Below are 20754 nucleotides of genomic sequence, written 5' to 3' on the forward strand. Positions count from 1 at the left end.
ATTGGCGTTAGAAATTAATAATAGGTTGAAATTTTAGTAATACACAAATATGTGGGGAAAAAATATGCTCTACTAACCAACAGGTCAAAGAGAAATTCAAATGGAAATTAGAAGACCATTGAGATAAATGAAAAACAAAAAAGCTTACATATGGGATGAATATAAAAGCGGTACTTAAAAGATTGATAGATGTAAATGCTTATATTTAAAAACAAGGATCTCAAATCAATGTTAGTATTTCACTTTAAGAAAGTAGACAAAGAAGGATAAACTAACCCCAAAGCAAATAGAAGAAAGAATAAGATTAGAATGGAAATTACCAAAATAGAAAATATGAAAGGAAAGGAAAAAAAATCAACAGAGCCAAACGTTGATTCTTTGAAAAGATCATCAAAATTGACAAATTTTCATCTGTCCTGACCAAAATAAAAGAGATGCCTCAAGTAACTAAAATCAGGAATGTAAGCGAGCATATTACTCCTAATCTTCCAGAAATAAGAAGCACTTAAGAGAATATTATGAGAAATTGTTTTCCCACAAACTAGACAACCTAGAAAAATAGGCAAATTCCTGACAGACAAAAATACTAAAACTTACTCAAGAATAATTTTTTTAAATAAATAGAACTACAACAAGAAAAGAAGTTGAACTAGCAATCAAAAAAAATGCCACAAAGAAAAGGCCGGGGCCATGGGGCTTCACTGGTAAATTGTACCTAGCATGTAATAGAGAGTTAAAATTATACCTTCCCAAATTCCTCCAGAAACTAGAAGATTAAGGAACACTTCCCAAATCATTTTCAGTCCAGTATATCCTGATACCCAAATCAGAAAAAGACAACTTCAGACCAATATCTCTTATGAATAAAGACACAAAATTTCAATGAAATTCCAGCAAACTGAGTCCAGCAACATAAAAAGAAATATATACTATAAACAAGTGGAATTTATCTCAGAATGCAAGAGTGGTTCAAGACATGAAAATCAATTAATGTAATATTATTTGTTAATAGAATAAAGGACAAAAACCACATGAGTATCTCAATAGAGCAGAAAATTATTTGACAAAATCCAACATCCTTTCATAATAAAAATACTCAACACATTGGGCTAGGGATTTAGCTCAGTAGTGCCACCACCTGCCTCGCAAGCACAAGGTCCTAAGTTCGATCCCCAGTACAAAAAAAAAAAAAAATACTCAACACACTAGGAATAGAATGTAATTTGTCAAGCTGATAAATGATATCTAAGAAAATCCACAGCTAATACCATGTTTACTGGTGAAAGAAAGCTTTACCCATAAGAAAGAACAAAACAAGGATATCCAATCTTGCCACTTCTACTAAACTTTGTACTGGAGATCCTAGCAAGAGGAATTATCAAGAAAAACAAACAAAAAGCAACCATACTGGAAGAAAAAAGTAAAACTATTTCCATTTGCAGAGGACATGATTTTATATGTGGAAAATCCCAAGAAATCTTTTTTTTTAAAATTATGACAGTTAATAAGTTTTAGAAAGTTGCAAAATATCAATATATATAAATTAATTGTATTTCTGTACACTAGTAAAGAGCACCCTAAAAATGATATTTCTTATATGCTATTTAAGAAAGGATAAAAAATAATAACATAGTTCCGTATAATTTTAAACAAATAATCAAGACTTGTAAAATAAAAGCTGCAAACATTGTTGAAAAATTAAGAATCTAAGTAAGTCTTAATATCCTTAATATCCTTAATCTCCTTAATATTTATTCTTAATTTATATCCTTAATAAGTCTTACTATCTAAGTAAGTCTTGATATCCCATGTTTACAGATTGGAAATTTTAACATTATTAAAAGGGCAGTAATCCCCAAATTGATGTGTGGCTTCAAAACAATCCCTATTAACGTTGTAGCTGCTTTGTTTAAAGAATTAACAGGCTGATCCCATAATTCAAATGGAAATGAAAGAGACCCAGAATAGCCAAAGCAATCATGAAAAAGAACAAAGTTGTAGGACCACAGTAAAGACAGTGTGATACTTAAGATAGACAAGTAGATTAAAGGAATCCACAGGGGTTCAGAAAGAAATCTTTACATTTCTGGCCAACTGATTTCTGACAAGGATGGTAAGGTAACGAAGAAACAATAGTTTTTTCCAAAGAATGGTACCGGGAAAACTGCATATCTATGTAAAATATATATATATATGCAAAAGATGAATTGGACACCTACCCCCACGTAACATTACTTTCATGGTCCTGAAGAAGGCTATGGCTTTTTAGATATGATATCAAAAGCACAAAGCAAAAGATAAATAACACTTCATAAAATTAAAAGTGTTTGTGTTTCAAAGGCCACTATGAAGAAGGTTAAAAACATTAACCTGAAAAATGTGAGGAAATATTTTTTAATGATATATTTGCAAAGGCAGGATTTTCATGCAGAATATATAAAGAACTCTTACAACAATAAAAAAAAATCCAATTAAATAATAGGGAAAATATTTGAGTAGACATTTAACCAAAGTATAGAGAGTGCCAACAGGCACATGAAAAGATTAACACCATTAGTTATTAGGGAAGTGCAAAGAAAAGGTACAAATAAGTCCTACTTCTTAAACACTTTGATAGCTAAAATTAAAAAGCCAGATAATAAATGTTAAGGATGTGTAAAAATCTGAACTCTTATACAATGCTGATAAAAATGAAAATGAGCCAGGCATGATGGTGCTGAGGCAGAAGGATCCAAAGTTCAAACCTAGCATAAGCAACTTAGTGACTCAGCAAGAACCTGTCTCAAAAAAAAATTTTTTTTAAAGAGGGGTAGGTGGGGCCTGGAGATGTCACTCAGTGGGAAGTCCCTGGGTTTAATCCCCAGTACCACAGGAAGAAAGGAAGGAAGACTGAAGGGAGGCTTGTCCTCTGATGGCACTTTCCTCGTGTCCTCATAGGCTCCTTTAAGCCTTTTTTATAAGGGCACTCATCTTACGTATGAGCACTCTGCCTGCTTGACCTAAAGGCTCCACCTCTTTATTCAATTGCATAGAGGGCTAGGTTTCAACAAGGAACCTGCAAGACATCCACATTCAGATCCTAGCATGCCCTTTGCCCTTACTTAAAGCAGGACCATCACTTCTGACGGGACTACCAGAAAGTTAGCTAAGACCCCTCCTGCCTCTGGCCTCACCCTCTTCAAACCACGCTCACCACGACCCCAGACAGAGTAGGCCCGCACACGTCCATTCAGAGCATTCCTTGTTGAAGCCCTCCAATGGTGCCCAGCAGCCTACACAGCAAGAAGGGTCAGCCATCCTGCGCCAACCTCAGCAAGGACGCAGGCCTTTGACTATGCACTGTCTCCTACCTTCAACCCCCATTAATGCTCTCCACATACTGTGGTCAGTGCCTGCTCCCTGTCCTGAGTTCCTGCCCACCATTCAGCCCTCAGTTCAGGAGTTGACAAAACCTTGTTGTCATCCACTGTCATCCTTCTTGAAAATTGGCAGCTCTGAGATCATGAGCATTCTTGTTACCACCCAAATGATGAGAATGGGAGGTTATGTTACTTGCTCAATGTAGCCGCTCTACAATGAATATTTTTAAAAAACATTTGCACACAATAAACATGTACAGCTTTTGTCAACTGAAAAGACAAATAGACTCAGTTCCTCTTGCTTTGCCTGCCCTTAGGCCATCAAACTCCCATCCGAATTTTCCGGTGTGGTGCCTGTGTTTGTTTCCTCATTAGCTTTCGCCTTCTGACTGGAGTCCTACTGCCCAGGGTAGGGCCTCCTTCACAACGGGCGCTCCATTTAGGGTTAATTTAAAACTGCAGTGTGAAAGTGAAGTCTGTGCCATCCTGTGAAGCACAGTACACGAATGAAGGGACCAAAACACGTCAGAGAGAGCCTACAACCAAGTACTTCCAGGCAGGGCAGAGATGAAGTCAAGGAGGAATTCATCTCTCCGGAGAGCGCTGCCTCCTCCCTGGCCCCTTCCGGTTGTTGCCACGGGGGTCTCTTCTGAAAGGAAATCGGAATCGGGGAAACCGCAGCACCTCAGGAGCAGGGCCGTCAGGTCCCTGCAGCCTCCTCTCCCACCCTCTCCTCCTAGTCCTGTCCTGCCCGGCCATGTGGCTCTCTGCCAGTCCTCAGACTGTGCCCTGTCCCCTCCCAGCACGGGGCAGCCGTCCCTGCTGTGTCTTTGAACAGTTCTCTCCCCTCCTTCTCAAGCTGGTTCCCGACAGCCTCCAGCTCTCAGTGTGTTCACCACCTGTTCAGTAACTGACTTCCCTAGCCAGAGAGCTCAAGAGCCCTGTGACACCCTGCCCAGCACTGCTGGATGGCCAGGCGTGCATGTGCAGCTGCCAGCTCATACTTATGCTCGTCTGGTCCTGAACAGGACGGGGGCCGTGAGACAACAAAGAGCCTTCCCTCTGTGGATGGGACACATCCACAAGATAAATACGCAGTGGTTGATGGCAGGCATCTACCCTAGAAGACCATTTAGGAACCCTGTGTTGTTCTCTGGTGCTTGGCACAGGGAGAGACAATGAGCAACCCCAGAGGCTCATCAGGGCACCTCCATGCTCCAGGGCCAAGCAGCTTTCAGAGATGTCTGGTAAATGCAGCAAGATGTTTTCTTTCTTGTTACATTTCCAGGATTATTCCAGTGCCCTTAGTAGCTGAAGTCCTCATCCACCTGCAGGCTGTCCCTCGGTCTGATGCTCTCTCCACTTATATTTCTAATGAGAGAACCTTTTCCCCTCATGGCTGTCCCATCAGTGAGGGCCAGAAGACCTGGGCTCTGAGCTGGTAGGGGGAAAAGACAGACCTTTGCCACACAGAGAGGCCCATCTAGCACCACTTCCAGGGAAGCCCCACCTCCCAGAGCTTCGTGAGGAAGCTCACCGACATACAGTCTATGGGGCAAGAGGCCAACGCCTCCTTCTCACACAGGGGCCCTTTCCTCTCCAGGGCCGACAGATACCAGGCTCCCTGCCCAGAGCCCTGGCCCCAGACACGATTGAGGAAGTCTGGATGTAGATGTCAGGTATGACTCATGATATGGCACTACCAGTCTCTGTTTAACTTAGCTACTGAAATCATCCTTGATGTGTGGATTCGCCATGCCTCCATTTTATTTCCTGTTATATAGTATAGAAGGGAGTAAAAGTCCACTCACATGCTGAGAAATCAAGATAACAGTGATCGAGGGTAGCCTTTACCTGGAATATGACTTGACTTGGTTCTTGGCCTTCATAAATGGAAAAAGTCATGGGCTTCAAGGGTCCACTAAATTTCCCATCTTGGCCATTTCCAGCTGTCTGTTAACAAAGAAAGAGAAAAATTAGCATCTATTACAAATGTATGTAGGTGACTTACTGACTTTTTGAGAGCTTCCAGAAACAATACATGAAAGATAGGATTCCATCACAGCTGAAAATGGAAAATGTGGTCAAAACAGACAGAAAGGGGTCTAATATTTGTTAAGAGAACTACCATGTGAAAAGAGTTTGCTGTGGCTTTCATTGCTTTTCTCACTTAGCCACTGGAGCCATCGCCCTTTGGGAAAAAAATATTAATAGCTCCATGTTACAGTGTGGCCTAGAGAGTCCAGCCCAGAACAAACCACAGAAGTGGGGATAGCACACATCCTCCATCCCTCTGAGCCCCTTTCTAAATTCAACAGGGTTCTATATCAGCTTCTTAAAACATCTCTTGCTGCTCCTATTATTTTATGAGGGCATTCATGACAAATTCCCAGCGCTCTAGAGTTCACAGTCACCTGAAGGACAGCTGAATTTATGGAGGGGATATTTAGTACAATGCTCCCTTGGCACATACTTAATATGGTAAATTTTGGTCAAATACGAATCTGAATTTGAACTGAAACTAAGAAAAGCTTACTACTTTAACATTTAATAGTCTATATTCACTCATAAAAAAATAATAAAATCATACAATGTTTATTTCAAGCAGGGGCCACACAATGGTTCTGAAACCCAAAGACCTTGGGCCAGGGTTGTAGCTCAGCAGCATAGTCTGCCAAGCTCAAGGTCCTGAGTTCAATCCCAGGTACTAAATAAATAAATAAAATCCAAAGACCTTAAACCTGAAGGCCAAGCCACCTCTGTAGTCACTCAAATCAGACTGGACAACAGTAGAAGCAGCTGAGACAGTAAGAACTTGTTCTTGGCAAGTTAGTAAGTGTGAGGCTCTGTCCTAAGCACATTTAATCCTGTGGACAAGCCTATTGGTGTAAATTACTACCATTAGCCCCATTTTACAGGTAATGAGACTAAGGTGTAGAGAATTAACTGCTCAGGTCATGGCTGGAAGTAGGAATCGAACCAGCAACTCTGGAATTTACCCTCTCAGCCACTGTGCACCACTGTGCACCAGAGGGCACAAACATGGCCAAGACAACCTAGAAAGAAAGGCTACTGCAATGGGAACATGCTCCAACCCTGGAGATAGGGAGCATTTAGCAGTGACCCTGCCATCTCCATCATCCCACAGCACGATGACAGTGGCACCCCTGGAGGAAGATATAAGGCAGAATGAAGCAGGGGCATGGAAGGACAGTCAGCCATACACTCAGGGAGGAAGGCCCTCTAGGACTAGGGACCTAGTGTCCCAGACCAGATACTGGCCAGGCCACCTCTCTCTCTTGGGTAGTTCTTTGGGTCTCCCATTTATGATAGAAATTGGGGTGAGATAGGTTAAAATCAGAAATATAAGGGCAATTTGATAGACAAGTGAAACCAAAAAGGTAAGAACTGGGTGAAGAAAAGAGAATTTGTTTCCGTTTATCTTTAGTGAGAGAAAGTACATGGAGCCCATGGAAACTGATCCCAGCTGGAATTCACCCAAAACAATCAGTATGTGAGTGAAGGGGAAAAGGTCCTGTAGGGCCTCTCCCTTTGTTGAATCTTGACTAAGTTGACACTGTTATCTGGTAAAAGCCAATAACAAAAACAGAGTGCTTTGAAATTTGATCTCTGCATCACTGTTGTGGCTGCTACTCCAATTAGCTATCCCTGGATCACTGCTAACCTTTCTTCTTTGCTACCTCACACTATGCAGACTGGGAAGCCCAATCAGCTCCTTCCCAGGCTCCCTTGCAGCTAGAATGGTGGCCAGGTCACCCACTTCTGGTTCATTAAACAAGAGGGAAGTCTGCAGAGCATGGAGGGGTTGGAGGTGTCAGACTTGCTTCCTTGATGAAAAGGGACAGATGTGGCTGGCACTGTCCTTGTGATTCTGGCTAACCTCACATCTGCATCTACATCTGGTGCAGCCACCGTGAACCATGAAGGAACAAAACAATTCAAAAGAAGGTAGGGAAAAGAGAAAGAAATTCAAGATTCTGATAACATCAAGGCACTGCTAACAATGCCCCTTCAGAATTCCTGTTATTGGAGGAAAATAACCCTCTATTTAAGAGGCACTAAAGTCAAATTTCCTGTTAACTGTAGCTAAAAGCATTCTTAACTCACATAATAACTGTACCGACTTCTAGCCATCTCCTTTATCTTAGTTTGATTTCCTTTGGGAGCTCTTTCTTCTGGCTCCTTTTCCACATCCTGTCCACCTCCATTAACTCCTCTGGAAGGTGGAGCACAGGAGTTGGCTACAGATGCTCTTGTGCCACCATGATTGGTCCAAGATAAGAACTGTGATTTCTGCAAAGTTACTTTTCAACAGCAAGGTACCTCCATCACTTTATGCACATCCCAGCTAAGTCAGCCTTGCAGTTGATCACAATAGTGAAAACTGCATCAGCCAGAAACCTCAACAGCAAGGCTGCGTTTTTCCTATGGAGACAAGCTGGCTCACCTATAAGAAAGGAGTGTCAGGTTGCAGTTCCAGGGTTCAAAGTTGCATCCTGGTATCAGGCAACAAATCTCCCTTCCTGCCATTAATATGACTATTGGGGCCATAAAGATTTCAAAATGCATGTGCACCCTCTGAGTCATCAAGCCACACCACCAGACCCAGGAAGGATAGTGTGGTAGAAACTGGAAAAGAACACCTGTTAGCCAGGAACAAGAACATATGCCCCCTCCTCGTACACGAACCATATAAGCCCACTAATACCAAAGTATTGAGTGATCTCTCCCTCCTTCTCTGTCACTGTTGCTTCCCAATGTAAGTCCATACTCATGTATTTCATTTCCACCCTGTTCATGGTACTTGCTAGGTACTGAGGCTGCAAAGGTGACTAAAACACAGTCCCTTCAACATAGAGGTTAGGGTCCATATGAGTGTAGACTCTGCACATTTAAAATGCCGTAGTGAGACCAATAGAATATTTATTGTGCTCTGGGACTATGCTAGTCACTGATCTAAGAACTTTATAATGGATTATCTCACTTAATTGCAACAACATCCCATAAAGCAAGTGCCATTATCAGACCCATTTCAAAGGGAAAAAATTGAGTCTCAAATCTTACATGACTCAATCAAGTTCCTATCCCTAGCAAATGGCAACAAGTTTGAACCCAGGTCTGACTTCATTACTACCCTGTGATAATGTAGGTAGGAAAGGGCATTTGAGAACACAGGTAAAAAAGCAAGGTCAAAAGGGATGTCTGACCAGGCCCTTAGATGAGCCCAAGACTCGATTTGTACCCATGGGCTGTGCGGACACATGTGACCCATGAAGTCTGAATTGCAGTTTTCACCCCAGGAGGAAGGGTCTTATAGTTTCACAAGTTTGAGTATTTCACTCTCTAAAAATTTTTGAATTATATGGGCTCTAGGGAACTTTCTAGGACTTGGTATATAATTTTTGGATCCCAGAAGAAAGGAAACAAGATGGGAGTCATAAGGATATAGAAGTTTCATTACAAATACATTTTGGCAACTTTTGCAAACCTTAAGAGCTTCATGGATAGAGCAAGGATGCACACTGCTATCTATCCAGGCTGGGACTCTAGTTCCCATTCAGCTCAATAGGGTTGACTCAACAAATGGCTGAAGATAAATTTAAGCAGAAGAAATACTGAGTTCAAAATAGAAAAAATGATTTTTCTTGATGTTTTGGTAGTAAATTTTCATGGTCAAAATAAAGTCAAGATTAAAGGATGCAAGCTAGTACATGTATCAATATAATTTCTTTCCAGATTCCCTAGGTTATCCATGAAGGATATATTTGTTTTAAACCTTGCTCATTAAGTGGTACTGGCTTGTAAGAGCTGAGAAAAGAGTGTCTCCTCCAGTTGAAAAACAGGCATATGATTTGTAGCCGTTTCGTTGGAAATAGAACATCAGAGCCCACTGTGTCCATTCTATACAATTTTATTTGCATAGGTCACCTTTAAGTAATGAAAACCATTCTTTCCCTGGTACACAGAAGGATGACAGAAAATATTCCAGTGAACAAGCAGAGAAGCATACCCCCTTCTCTTACCAAATAAAGTACAAGGAGACACAGGGAGTGAAGACGGGCTGGAGTCATCTTGCTATTCTTATCAAACTCCTGTGAATAAACCAGAGATAGAAGGCATTAGTTGCCAGTCTGTTAAAATCATGTCTCTGAAACCAGGAAGAGTCACTGGGTGATACCCATTTACAAACCTAGTCAAATGGGATTGGTACACACCAGCTCTCCTCCAGCAACAGCCTGGCCTTCTGGAAGCAACATGATCCCTCACCGACAGCAAGACACAAGTTAACATCTCCAAAGGAATCTGTAATTTCACTTCTTTAACAGCTTCATTCTATCATAACCTTCATTTGACAATCTCAAACAATAGGGAGTAGGTATCACTTTCACTTTTTGTGGTTTTTTTATAAATAATTTTCACTTGTAATATGGGTAGGGAAGATATGTTTTGGCAAATGCCAGAATAACTAGGTAAAAAAACATTTAGTGGTTCTGAGTCAGAGCTGCAAATATATTAGATTCCTGAAGTGGAAAAAAACCCAAGAATGTTCACGATCCTTCATTCAAAGAGCTCACCAGCTGCCTCTTTGGTCTTCTACATATTGTTATGATCAGTGCAATACACACAAGTGAAAAACATTACTTATTCCTCAAAAAGAGACAAAATAAGAATCCCATCTCTGCCCACATTATCTTCAGTTCAATGCTTCATATTTCTTAAAAGTTCAACTTTTGCCCTGGATTTATCATGACTGATTTTAAGATGTGAGACAAATTTTCTATGTAGGCTCTAAAGCATCCTTGCTGCTTATATCATAATACTGAACTGCTGAACAACAAGTTTTTAAAAACCAAGGACATAAAAATGTATTCATTTCACTAAAATCCCAATCACTTATTATCTTTAGGGATTATGGATGATCCTGGTTTAATTCATCTTTTTTTTAAAAATTCCACACAAAACATATTATATAATCAGTATGGAAAATGGTTACTAAAATTCTACCCACTCTAAAAATTTAGACCCTGAAATATTTAGATGCCTTATATTTGCCTGTTATCTGAACTTTAAAAAGATAAAAAGTGCTATCTCATGTCAGCCTCATAAGTGCTATGGCAGATAAAGAAATAAAAGTCACCTAGGAGGTATATTTGCAGAGAAACCTTTAGAAATGGCCTAACCGAGTGGTGTAGAAAGTGATTCAGAGCCACACAGCTGGGCTGCAACCAGCTCTGTACAGCCAGGGGTGTGCAACTTTATCACTCTGCACCTCAGTTTCCTCATGTGGAAAATACCTACCAATTGTTCAGTAATAAATGTGTGCTCTTATGATTTTCTCACAGACATAATGAGTTAGGAATTTCTTGACTTTATAGATAAGGAAATTCAGGTTCCAATTAAGCAATTTGTCTAAGGACACATAGCTAAGAAGTGGCACAGTCAGATCTGTTGAATCCAAACTCCAGCCTCTTTAGACCCTATGTACTGTGACAGCTATGTGGATAAAGATATAATATATAAATATATCATTTGTATATGTTACATAAATTAAACAACTTATTCCAAGTTTCCATGGATATTTTAAGGACGGGGGCCAGGGATTTAGCTCGGTGGTTTCGTCGCCTGCTGCACAAGCGCAAGGACCCAAGTTGGATCCCAGGTACCCAAAAAACAGAAAAACCTCCTGGAGGGGCTGGGGATTTAACTCAGTGGTTCTGCTGCCTACCTCAAAAGCACAAGGACCAGAGTTCGATCCCTGGTACCAAAAAAAAAAAAAAATCCTCCTGGACTCAGATTCATGAACTAAAAATCAGCTTTGCAACAGGATTAATTTGGTTGATATGTCCAAAATGCCATTGTAGAATTAACTCATTATTATGAAGCACAAAAAAAGGTTTGTTTTGTTTGTTTTGTTTTGTTTTTGCTGCTCTTGACTACTTATTTGGTTTGGAAACAACGTAACAATAACAAGTAATCCCATGTCCTAGTATATTGCCAGAGGAAATGCAGCTGGCCCTGTGTATCCACAAGTTCCACATTCACAGATTCACCCAACCTTGGATTGAAAATATTTGGGTGGAGGGGAGAATACATCTTTACTGAGCAGGTACAGGCTTTATTCTCTAAACAATAACAAGTATGTACACAGCATTGACAGTATATTAGGTATAGGTAATCTAGAAGTGCCTTAAAGTATTTGGGAGGATGTATGTAACTTATAGGCAAATTCCAGGCCATTTTATATAAGCGACTTAAGCATCCATGAATTTTGATATTCTTGGAGGTTCTAGACCCAATCTTTAAGAATACTAAAAAATGACTATATATAAATGAATAAAGTGGTATTCTTAGGTCTAACTAGGGTTTTTTTTTTACATTAACAAATTGTACATGATCAGCAATCAACCAATATTTGCTTAAAAGAACTAAAAATATAGACGAAAATGACCCATTTGGGTATCTTTCTCAAATTCCTCAGCCTTCAAGATCTTCCACACGCTGCTCCCAGATCCTCCAGCCTTATCTGCCACTCCCTCCCCACACCCAACCTGCTGCCCTCCCCAGCACCCTTTGCCCAGCTCTCCTCTGGGATCCAAGCCTCTGCTGCTCTGCCCACCTGGTGTGGGCCTGGCCCTGAGAAAATGGACAATGGGGATTTTCTTAATGAAGCTGGATCAGGACCATGCTTCTTCCTATCTGCTTCTGCTTCTCACATCTTATCATCTAGCTCATTTATCTAAAAAATATCGAATCAAATTTTCATATGTGCCAGATATGGTACTAAGAACTGGGACATCAAAATGGAGCCACCATCTAACTCCTACTTCTTTCATGAAATCTTTCTTCATTTCCAGCCAAAAGTCCCTTCCTGAAGCTCTTCCTCCCCACATTTTCTTTTTTACCACTTACTTACTTGTTGGTATTACTGCTGCTACTAGAAAATATCCTTCATGTAGGGGCCTTATTTTTAAAATTGATTTTAACCTCTCAAAACTCTTCATACTAGATCTTGTACATATTAAGCCCTCAATACCTGTTTGTTAAATTGTAATGTATTCATGGTTGTCTAACATGGACATCCTATTAATTTGTTGTCTATAAGAGTTTTCAGAATAAACACAACATGTTAAAGGGAACTAATTCAAGACTTAAAGCAATATTTGGGTGCAAAATACAATAATACATTTTTACTGTTGATGAAAAGGATTATCTATTACGTACACTATCAATTTTTTGCTCAGTAAATAGTTGAGAAATGGCTGGAATACATCATCTTTCCTTGAACTGATTTTCTTAGCACTTTCAATCTTCCAAAGAACAGCAAGGTGAATGATAGAAAAGCTAATCAAAATTAAATGAATGCTTTATTTTGGTAAAATAGGCCATTGTATGGGATATTTTAATAGAAATGTATTTATCCTTTGTCATTTAAATTTAGTCCACCACTCAAAGTGTTTCTGGTAAAAACAGAAGTAATTGCTTTCCACTCTCATGTGTAAAGTGCCATGATTTATTTGAGGACAAATCCAGCACATCATGCTATTGTTAGGAGCAGACTGGAATTAAGACTGTTTGGGTCCTGTCCTCTAATGCCCTGTGGCTCTATTTATCTGTAGAGCAGGGATAATTTTACTATCCACATTTGAGAGTTCTAGGATCCAATGAGTTAATACTGAGGACAGTGTTTGTCAAATAAGAATTCATTCTGCCGCACAAATCTGCTTAGCCTGAACTCTAAACGTCACCCTCCAGTTCACCCCCTTCCTCAATGCCCTCGATGGAGACCACTCAAGAAGCTCCCACAGCAATATCCTTGTGGTCAAATGAAGTGGGAGGCAAAGCCTTGCCCAAATGATTCAGAGCAAACCACACTAATGCCAGGATTCTGCCCAAAGAGGACTTTGTTCTCTCAAATGAGTCTTGCTTTTACTTCCTCTTTGCAGAGACATGAACCACTAATGAATATCATACACTGAGTCCTCATGACATGGACCGGAAGCCATTGTTTATAACTGAAATTTGCCTAAAACTGCCAAGCCATCCACATAAGTTAGGTCTCACAACTACTGCTTGGAAAGGGTTTAAGGAGAACTGTGGATAATTCAGTGACATTTTATCTAAACTGCCTGAAATAGTTGACTCAGCCATCTGCTTGGAATTGTTGCTATTTGTCAGGGTCTTCTTCAGGTACAGAAACTGAATTCAGACCATTGCTATGGTGACTATCTGAGAGGCCAAGCATGCTCTTAGCAACACAGGTCAAAGGTAGTTGGTGCTACTGAAAAGGAAGAGCTTTGTAAGAGAAGTGTCCCAGAGGGGAAAGGAAAGAAGGGAATGGAATTAATATGAGAAAAGGAAAAAATGGAAACAAAATCTTTGTAAATAGGGAGGGGTGAAGGGGTTGAAGGGAGGGCAGGAGAATGGGGAAAAAATAAGAACCAAGAGAGATTATGTAAAGGTGCAAATTTCCAATGATGAATGTCATTATATTGTATGCCTAAAATGTACCAATAAAATTAATTTTTTTAAAAAAAGAGAAGTGTCCCAGAAATATGGCTGCACCTCACCCAGCAGACAATGTCACCATTATTGTTTTAGCCGTGGACCAAGGCCTCGGCTTAGAAATGTGGAACCAGGGCTGTTGGCCTTGCTGTAAAGGACACGTGGCTTCACTGCACCCCAAAATATGTGGAAATTCCCCCATGGCCCAACCTTTGTCCAACCAGGTCTCAAAACAAGGGCAGCTCACATTTCCATGAGCAGTGCTGAGACTTCTATATGAATTGTGCCACTGATTTCTCAGAACAACACTATGAAGCCTATACTACTATAATCTACCTCTTAAACATGAAAAATCAAGAGATAAAGGTCAAAGAAGTTAAGAAACTTGCCCAAGGTTACACTGCTAGGCTAATTTCCATGCCTGTCCTCTTAATCATATATTAGTCTACTGCTGAAAAAAAATGAACATTCTTTTAAAGTTAATAACTGATAATAAGATATCAAGTATCACCTCATCCATTACATCTTTCCAAAAATTCAAACAAGTTTCATTTTGTGGTTTATTTCATGGCTGCTCTTCCTCTTCATATGCTAACAATACCTCACCTCCACTGCCCACTACCAGAGGAAAAGGCTGCATTACCCTAGGAAGTCTTTAGGGTGGACCCTTACTCAATAGAATGGTGTCCTAATAAAAGAGAACATTTGGAGATGGACTCAAACACAGGAAGAATACCTCATGAGCATGAGGCAGCCATCCACAAGGTCAGGAGAGAGGCCTGGAGCAGATCCTTCCTCACAGCTCTCACAGGGAACCAACCCTACAGACATCTTGATCTTGGACTTCTAGCTCAAGAATTGTGGGACAATCTGCTTCTGTCATTTAAGCCACTCATTCTGTGGTGTTTTGTTATAGCAGCTCTAGCAAACCAATACATCGAACAACTCTGGTTTGATGTAAGGCACTGCCATGCCAGGCCAGGATTGGCCTCCAAGGAAAGAGAGCTGTACCCTGCTATTATATATGCAGCAGTCACAGCATCCTCAGGGGCAGGGAAGGGGGAGTTGAAGCTTGATTGCTTCTTGTGCTGGCTCCAATACCTACAAGAGGCTTTAAGACATTTTTTAGGGACTCTTGCCATTTCCACATTTATCTGAGGACAGGGAATTTCTAGGTCCCAGATTACTAAACCTACAGGTAATTCAACATGCAAACATTGATTTCTGCAGCCCCTCACACACCTCGAAAAAGCTAAGTGCCAGGTAAGTTTAAGTAGACTCGATCCTCTGTGTTTTGTTTTTGCTTTTTAAAGAGGAGCAGGAGAGGAAAATCAGGAAAGGGGAAGAGGAAGAAGAACTAAGGGATTTACATTAAAATAATTCATCTGATGATAAGGCTGATCATGCAGCTACAAAGAACAAAGAAGGTGCAAGAGGAGAAGACTGCAAAATTTGTTTTCAAATATCATAGGGTGGTGAGGGCAGGAAAGGATGTGACTAGAATTCCTAATACCATGAGGACTAAACAACAGCAAATAGCCTTTGTGCCATGTATTTGGCATCTGCATTGTGTATTGCTAAGAACCACCTAAATTGTAAGGCAAGGCCAGATATGAATAAAAATCAGATTAAAGGCTGGTATTGTTCATCAAGTGACGTTGAGATTGATCATGCCTGTCTTTTTAGGTCTGACTCACAAATCACTGGCACCAATTACATCACTAAAGGGTTAGAAAACCACAGGAGCTGTTGACCAATTTGTACTTTTGACAAATTAAGGAGCCTATTAGAGTGGCTCTTAACAAGCTAGAAATAAGCAGACAGGATAAAATCTTGGCTGCTGCCTCATTCAGAACAATTACTCCACCTGAGGAAGGAGTGGGCGGCCTGGTGGTTCATTTTTAGAGTTGAGAAGGAAGAAAGGCATTGAGAGGAGACTGACAACCCATCACCTCCACATACATAAATGTAAGCAATTCTTTCACTGAACTTTACAACACAGAAATAGCCATCTTTGGCTCTGAACGTCCCCGCTGGGCAGGCTCACACGTCAGAAACCCAGGCAGGAGGTTGAGGAAGGATTCCCTTTCCACCATGCCTAGCAGAACAACCTCCCAAGGGTGTTCCCTAGTCCACAAAAGAAGATAGGAAGAGCTATTTCTCAGAGAAGGTAGCGTAATTATTTTTGGCAGCGTTTCATGTATTAGAAAACGTTTCTCCATGTATAATAAAGCACACAGATGAGCACTTTGTCCAGATAATAAGACCACACATTCTGGCCTTAGAAATTCAGTCGGAGGTAAATCTAAATTAGATTCCAACTCATACGGTTTAGACATTGAAAGATTTAAAAAATAAAAAGCCACTTACTGTAACACTAGCTCATTTACAAGGTGACCCTGAGGCAACAGTTGTAATGGCAAAGAAATGTGCAGTCATGCCCAAGTGCAGCTGGTTAACTCTGATTTCTGTAATTAAATCATTGCTGATGGTAGGGATGCACAGGAGAGTAGGAAAATGAATTTCATTCTACCTAATAAAGGATCCCTACAACTAAAATCTCATCATGAATTAGTTTTTTTTTTTTAATTGAAACCTTAAAGGAATAGCTTACACTCATTGAATACTTGGTCAGTTAAGCACTTCGGGCAACTCATTTCATTTAAACAATACAACAATCTTAGGATGTTGGTTCTGGTATCCTACAGGGCAGGAAACTAAGCACGGAGAAGTAGAGGAAGGGTGTCAATCTGAATGCAGAGCCCAAGCCCAGGACCAGCAGGCTAGCAGTCCTCCCTGTGAAGAAGATGCATTCTCCTCAAGCACCCTTTACAGACACAATCTATTGTTTCGATTCTCTTACCCAAGAACTACAAGTTCAAATGTTTTAAAATAACAACATGCTATGAAATATTGACACAAATAGCATAGCTGAGAGAATTCAAGATGTCAAGCTTACAGAAGATTTTAAGAGAAACTAAGTTTCCTTTGCACCACATGTACGTAACCACTAAGTACAGCGTAGTCTGCTTCATAATGTTGAAGTGGGGGAAAAACCCAAGTTCTGCTATAATTAATACCTCAGAGCCTGGGTAAATGTCTGCTTTGAAGTTCTGGAAACATTAGCCACAGCAATTAGACAAGAGAAAGAAGTAAAAGGAATAAAGATAGGAAATGAAGAAGTCAAATTGTCATTATTTGCAGATGACATGATACTCTATATAGAAGACCCCAAGAACTCCACCAAAAGTCTTCTAGACTTAATAACCAAATTCAGTCAAGTAGCTGGTTACAAGGTCAGCACACAAAACTCACTAACTTTCCTCGACAAAAAGGACAGACTCACTGAGAGAGAAATGGGGCAAATAATTCCTTTCACAATAGCATCCAAAAAACTGAAATACCTAGGAATCAACCTAACAAAAGGAATCAAAGACCTCTTCTCTGAAAACTATGGCACTCTGAAAAGAGAGATTGAAGATGATATCAGAAAATGGACAGAGATCCCCTGCTCCTGGGTAGGAAGGATTAATAGAGTGAAAATGGCCATACTTCCGAAATTGCTATATAGATTTAATGCAATTCCAATTGAGATCCCAGCAGCATACTTCATGGACCTTGAGAAAACAATCCAAAAATTCATTTGGAACAAGAAGAGACCCAGAATAGCAAAAGCAATTCTAGGTAACAGAGACATGGCAGGGGGTATCACAATCCCCAATCTGCAACTCTACTACAAAGCTACTGTGATAAAAACAGCATGGTACTGGCAAATAAAACAGACCTGAGGACCAGTGGAACAGATTAGAAGATGCAGAAACAATGCCAGACACACTCAGCCATCTCATCTTCGATAAAGGAGCCAAACACCCTCACTGGAGGAAAGATAGCCTCTTTAATAAATGGTGCTGGAAAAATTGGCCTTCAACTTGCCAAAGATTAAAACTAGACCTATATCTCTCACCATGCACTAAACTAAAATACAAATGGATTAAAGATCTAAATATTAAAATAGAAACTCTGAACCAGTTGGAACAGAGTTTAGGTAGAACCCTTGAAGACATCGGTGTAGGAAAAGATTTTATGAACAAAACCTCAGTTACCCATGAACTAGCACAAATAATCAACAAGTGGGATCTCTTCTTATTAAAAGGCTTCTGCACAGCAAGAGAAACCACCAGCAGTGTGAAGAGACAACCCACAATGTGGGAAAAAATCTTCACCTGCTCTTCCTCAGACAAAGGGCTACTATCTCGAATCTATAAAGAACTTAAAAAGATCAGACCTCCCAAATTTAAAGACCCAATCCAAAAATGGGCATCTGAAATGAACAGACATTTCTCAAAGAAGTAGAAATAGCAAATAAATACAGGAAAAAATGTTCAACATCAGTGGTCATTCGAGAGATGCAAATGAAAACAATGCTGAGATTCCACTTCACTCCAGAAAGAATGGCTGCTATCATGAAATCAACCAATAACAAATGCCAGCAGGGCTGTGGGGAAAGAGGAACACTGCTCCACTGCTGGTGGGAGTGTAGACTGGTGCAACCACTGTGGAAATCAGTATGGAGATACCTCAAAGAACTAGGGCTGGAAGTCCCATTTGACCCCGCTATTCCACTGCTGGGGATCTTCCCCAAAGAATTAAAAGAATCATACCACAGTGATATATGTGCACCCATGTTCATAGCAGCACAGTTTGTGATAGCTAAAGCTCAGAAACAGCCCAAATGCCCATCAACTGGAGACTGGATAAAGAAAATGTGATTTTTTTATAAAATGGAGTACTACTCAGCCATAAAAAATGAGAAATTAGAGACATTTATAGCTAAGTGGATGCACATTGAGGCAATACCCTTAAGTGAAATAAATAGGACACACATGTATAAATACTGAATAGCTTCTCTGGTGTGAGAAACTGAAAATGTAAATAAGGACTAAATGTATAATAGGTAATGTGAAATAGGAAGAAAAGGGGCAAAGGGGAAGGAAGTGGGAAGGCTAGGGGAAAGGATAGAAGGGAATGGGATTAATATGAGAAAATGGAAAAATAGGAACAAAGTCTTTGTAAATAGGGAGGAATGGAGGGGTTGAAGGGAGGGCTGAGCAAGGGTGAAAAATAAGAACCAAGAGAGATTAGGTAAAGGTGCAAATTTCCAACGATGAATGTCATTATATTGTATACCTAAAATGTAGCAATGATTAGAACAAATAATTGATAATGCAAAATAGGAAGAAAAGGTCCAAAGGGGTAGGGGTAGTGGGAGGGGCAGGGGAAAGGAAAGAAGGGAAAGGAAAAATGATGAGAAATGGAAAAAGTGGAAATAAAGTCTTTGTAAATAGGGAAGGGTGGAGGGTGTGAAGGGAGGGCTAGGAATGGGGAAAAAATAAGAACCAAGATGCATTACGTAAAGGTACAATTCCCAATGAGAAATGTAATTGTGTTGTATACCTACAATGTACCAATAAAAGAATTTAATAAAAAAGTCTGCTTTGATTAAATTAATATTTCTTGTACTTAAGTAAACATTTCTGTTTGTTCTCACAAGTAAAAAACAGGTAAATGAATATCCCCTTAATGAGTAAGCCACAGAACAGCTAGCCCCAGCCTAAATTAGACACCAGGGATTTCTGGATGAGTGCAGCTTTATGCAATAAATAAAGCTATATATTTTTAGCCCTGTAAACCAGCACCCATACAAGCACTGGTTTGTGGCCCTTCAGAGAAAGCATGTCAATGTCCAGCTTTCCTAACATGGAAAAAAAGTAAGGACATGTTCTCCCTCCTAGAAAATTTTTTGAACCATTGAACAAGAGTTTATATTCTCACCAGAGTATATTTTGCCTTTTCTGAGGGAAAGAAGAAGATACTAGAAATACAACTTTCACCTTGAACAACAATTTTTTTTTTTTAGCGCTTATCTTAGTGGGTTTTACAGGGTTCCATCCTCACACCTCGCCCAAAGATTTATATGGAATCGTTAAAGGGGCTTTTAACTATTGAACCTCAAGGATTTTATCATTCTTTTTTCATACTACTCGATCGGTTTTCTTTTGCATAATATTAACTGCTCTCTTGTGCAATGGAAGATGATATCTTTGTAGCATTACTAATTTTTCTTTTCTTTTTAACAGAAGGAACAGTAATTTCTCAATTTGATCCAAATCATCCATGTAAACTTTCTCATGGAAAAGAGAGCTAAGATTCATTGAATATCTACCATATTCAGCCATGTAGTAAGCTCTTCACCTAATTATCTAATTACTTCCCACAATTACCCAGTTAGATGTTATGTCTGTTTTATGGATTTAAAAAAAATTAAAGTTCAGACAGCTAAAGCACTCTGTTCAGGGCTGCCTGCCTGGTAAATGATGAATCTGGCCGGACCTGTCTGACCAATGCTGTGAACTCAAACTACATGCCCCATAATCCACTGAAATTCTCACTCAGGAAAGACTCATCTTGTTTCCTGCCAAGAGCTGAATGTCATCCATTTTCCTTGTCACCTAAACATGCACCTTCTTTCAAATAATGCTTGCTATTTAAGTTTTTGAAGAAAAGTAAAGTCAAGAAAATATCAGAAAACACATTAGCATTTCTGCCTGAAATTCCCTACCACAGAGGACATGCATTCCCTTCAAGATAGCCATGATAAAAAGGGAAAAAAAGACAGAGGCAAAGACTGGACCTTTGAAGCCTCCAACAAGCAATATGTGACTTAATATCTCAAAGTAATCTCTCATTAGCAGATGGTTTATCCCCTAACAAGACCAAACACAGCACCTAGAAGATGGCCAACATGCACACCAGCCTTCTTTTCCAGTTGTCAATGCAGGTCTGGCTCTGTTTTTTATCCTTACCCTGGTAT

At 39.9% G+C, this 20754-nt stretch overlaps 1 protein-coding gene across 2 annotated transcripts in view; it reads right to left on the reverse strand.

Moving 5' to 3' along the window:
• Cdh17 (cadherin 17) overlaps positions 1–20754 on the reverse strand; it is an 80060-nt gene that overhangs the window by 50876 nt on the left and 8430 nt on the right. For both annotated transcript variants that reach the window (XM_004850106.3, XM_021262641.2), the window contains exons 2-3: positions 9404–9472; positions 5214–5312 (exon numbers count right to left, since the gene is read on the reverse strand). In XM_004850106.3, the coding sequence (XP_004850163.1) occupies positions 5214–5312; positions 9404–9451 (147 nt within the window). In that variant the 5' untranslated portion in view covers positions 9452–9472. The remainder of the gene's footprint in view (positions 1–5213; positions 5313–9403; positions 9473–20754) is intronic.

This window comes from Heterocephalus glaber, unplaced genomic scaffold, assembly GCF_053883595.1.
Source record: "Heterocephalus glaber isolate CG9 unplaced genomic scaffold, H.glaber_assembly_v1.0 deba00001555, whole genome shotgun sequence".
Classification (NCBI taxonomy): domain Eukaryota; kingdom Metazoa; phylum Chordata; class Mammalia; order Rodentia; family Bathyergidae; genus Heterocephalus; species Heterocephalus glaber.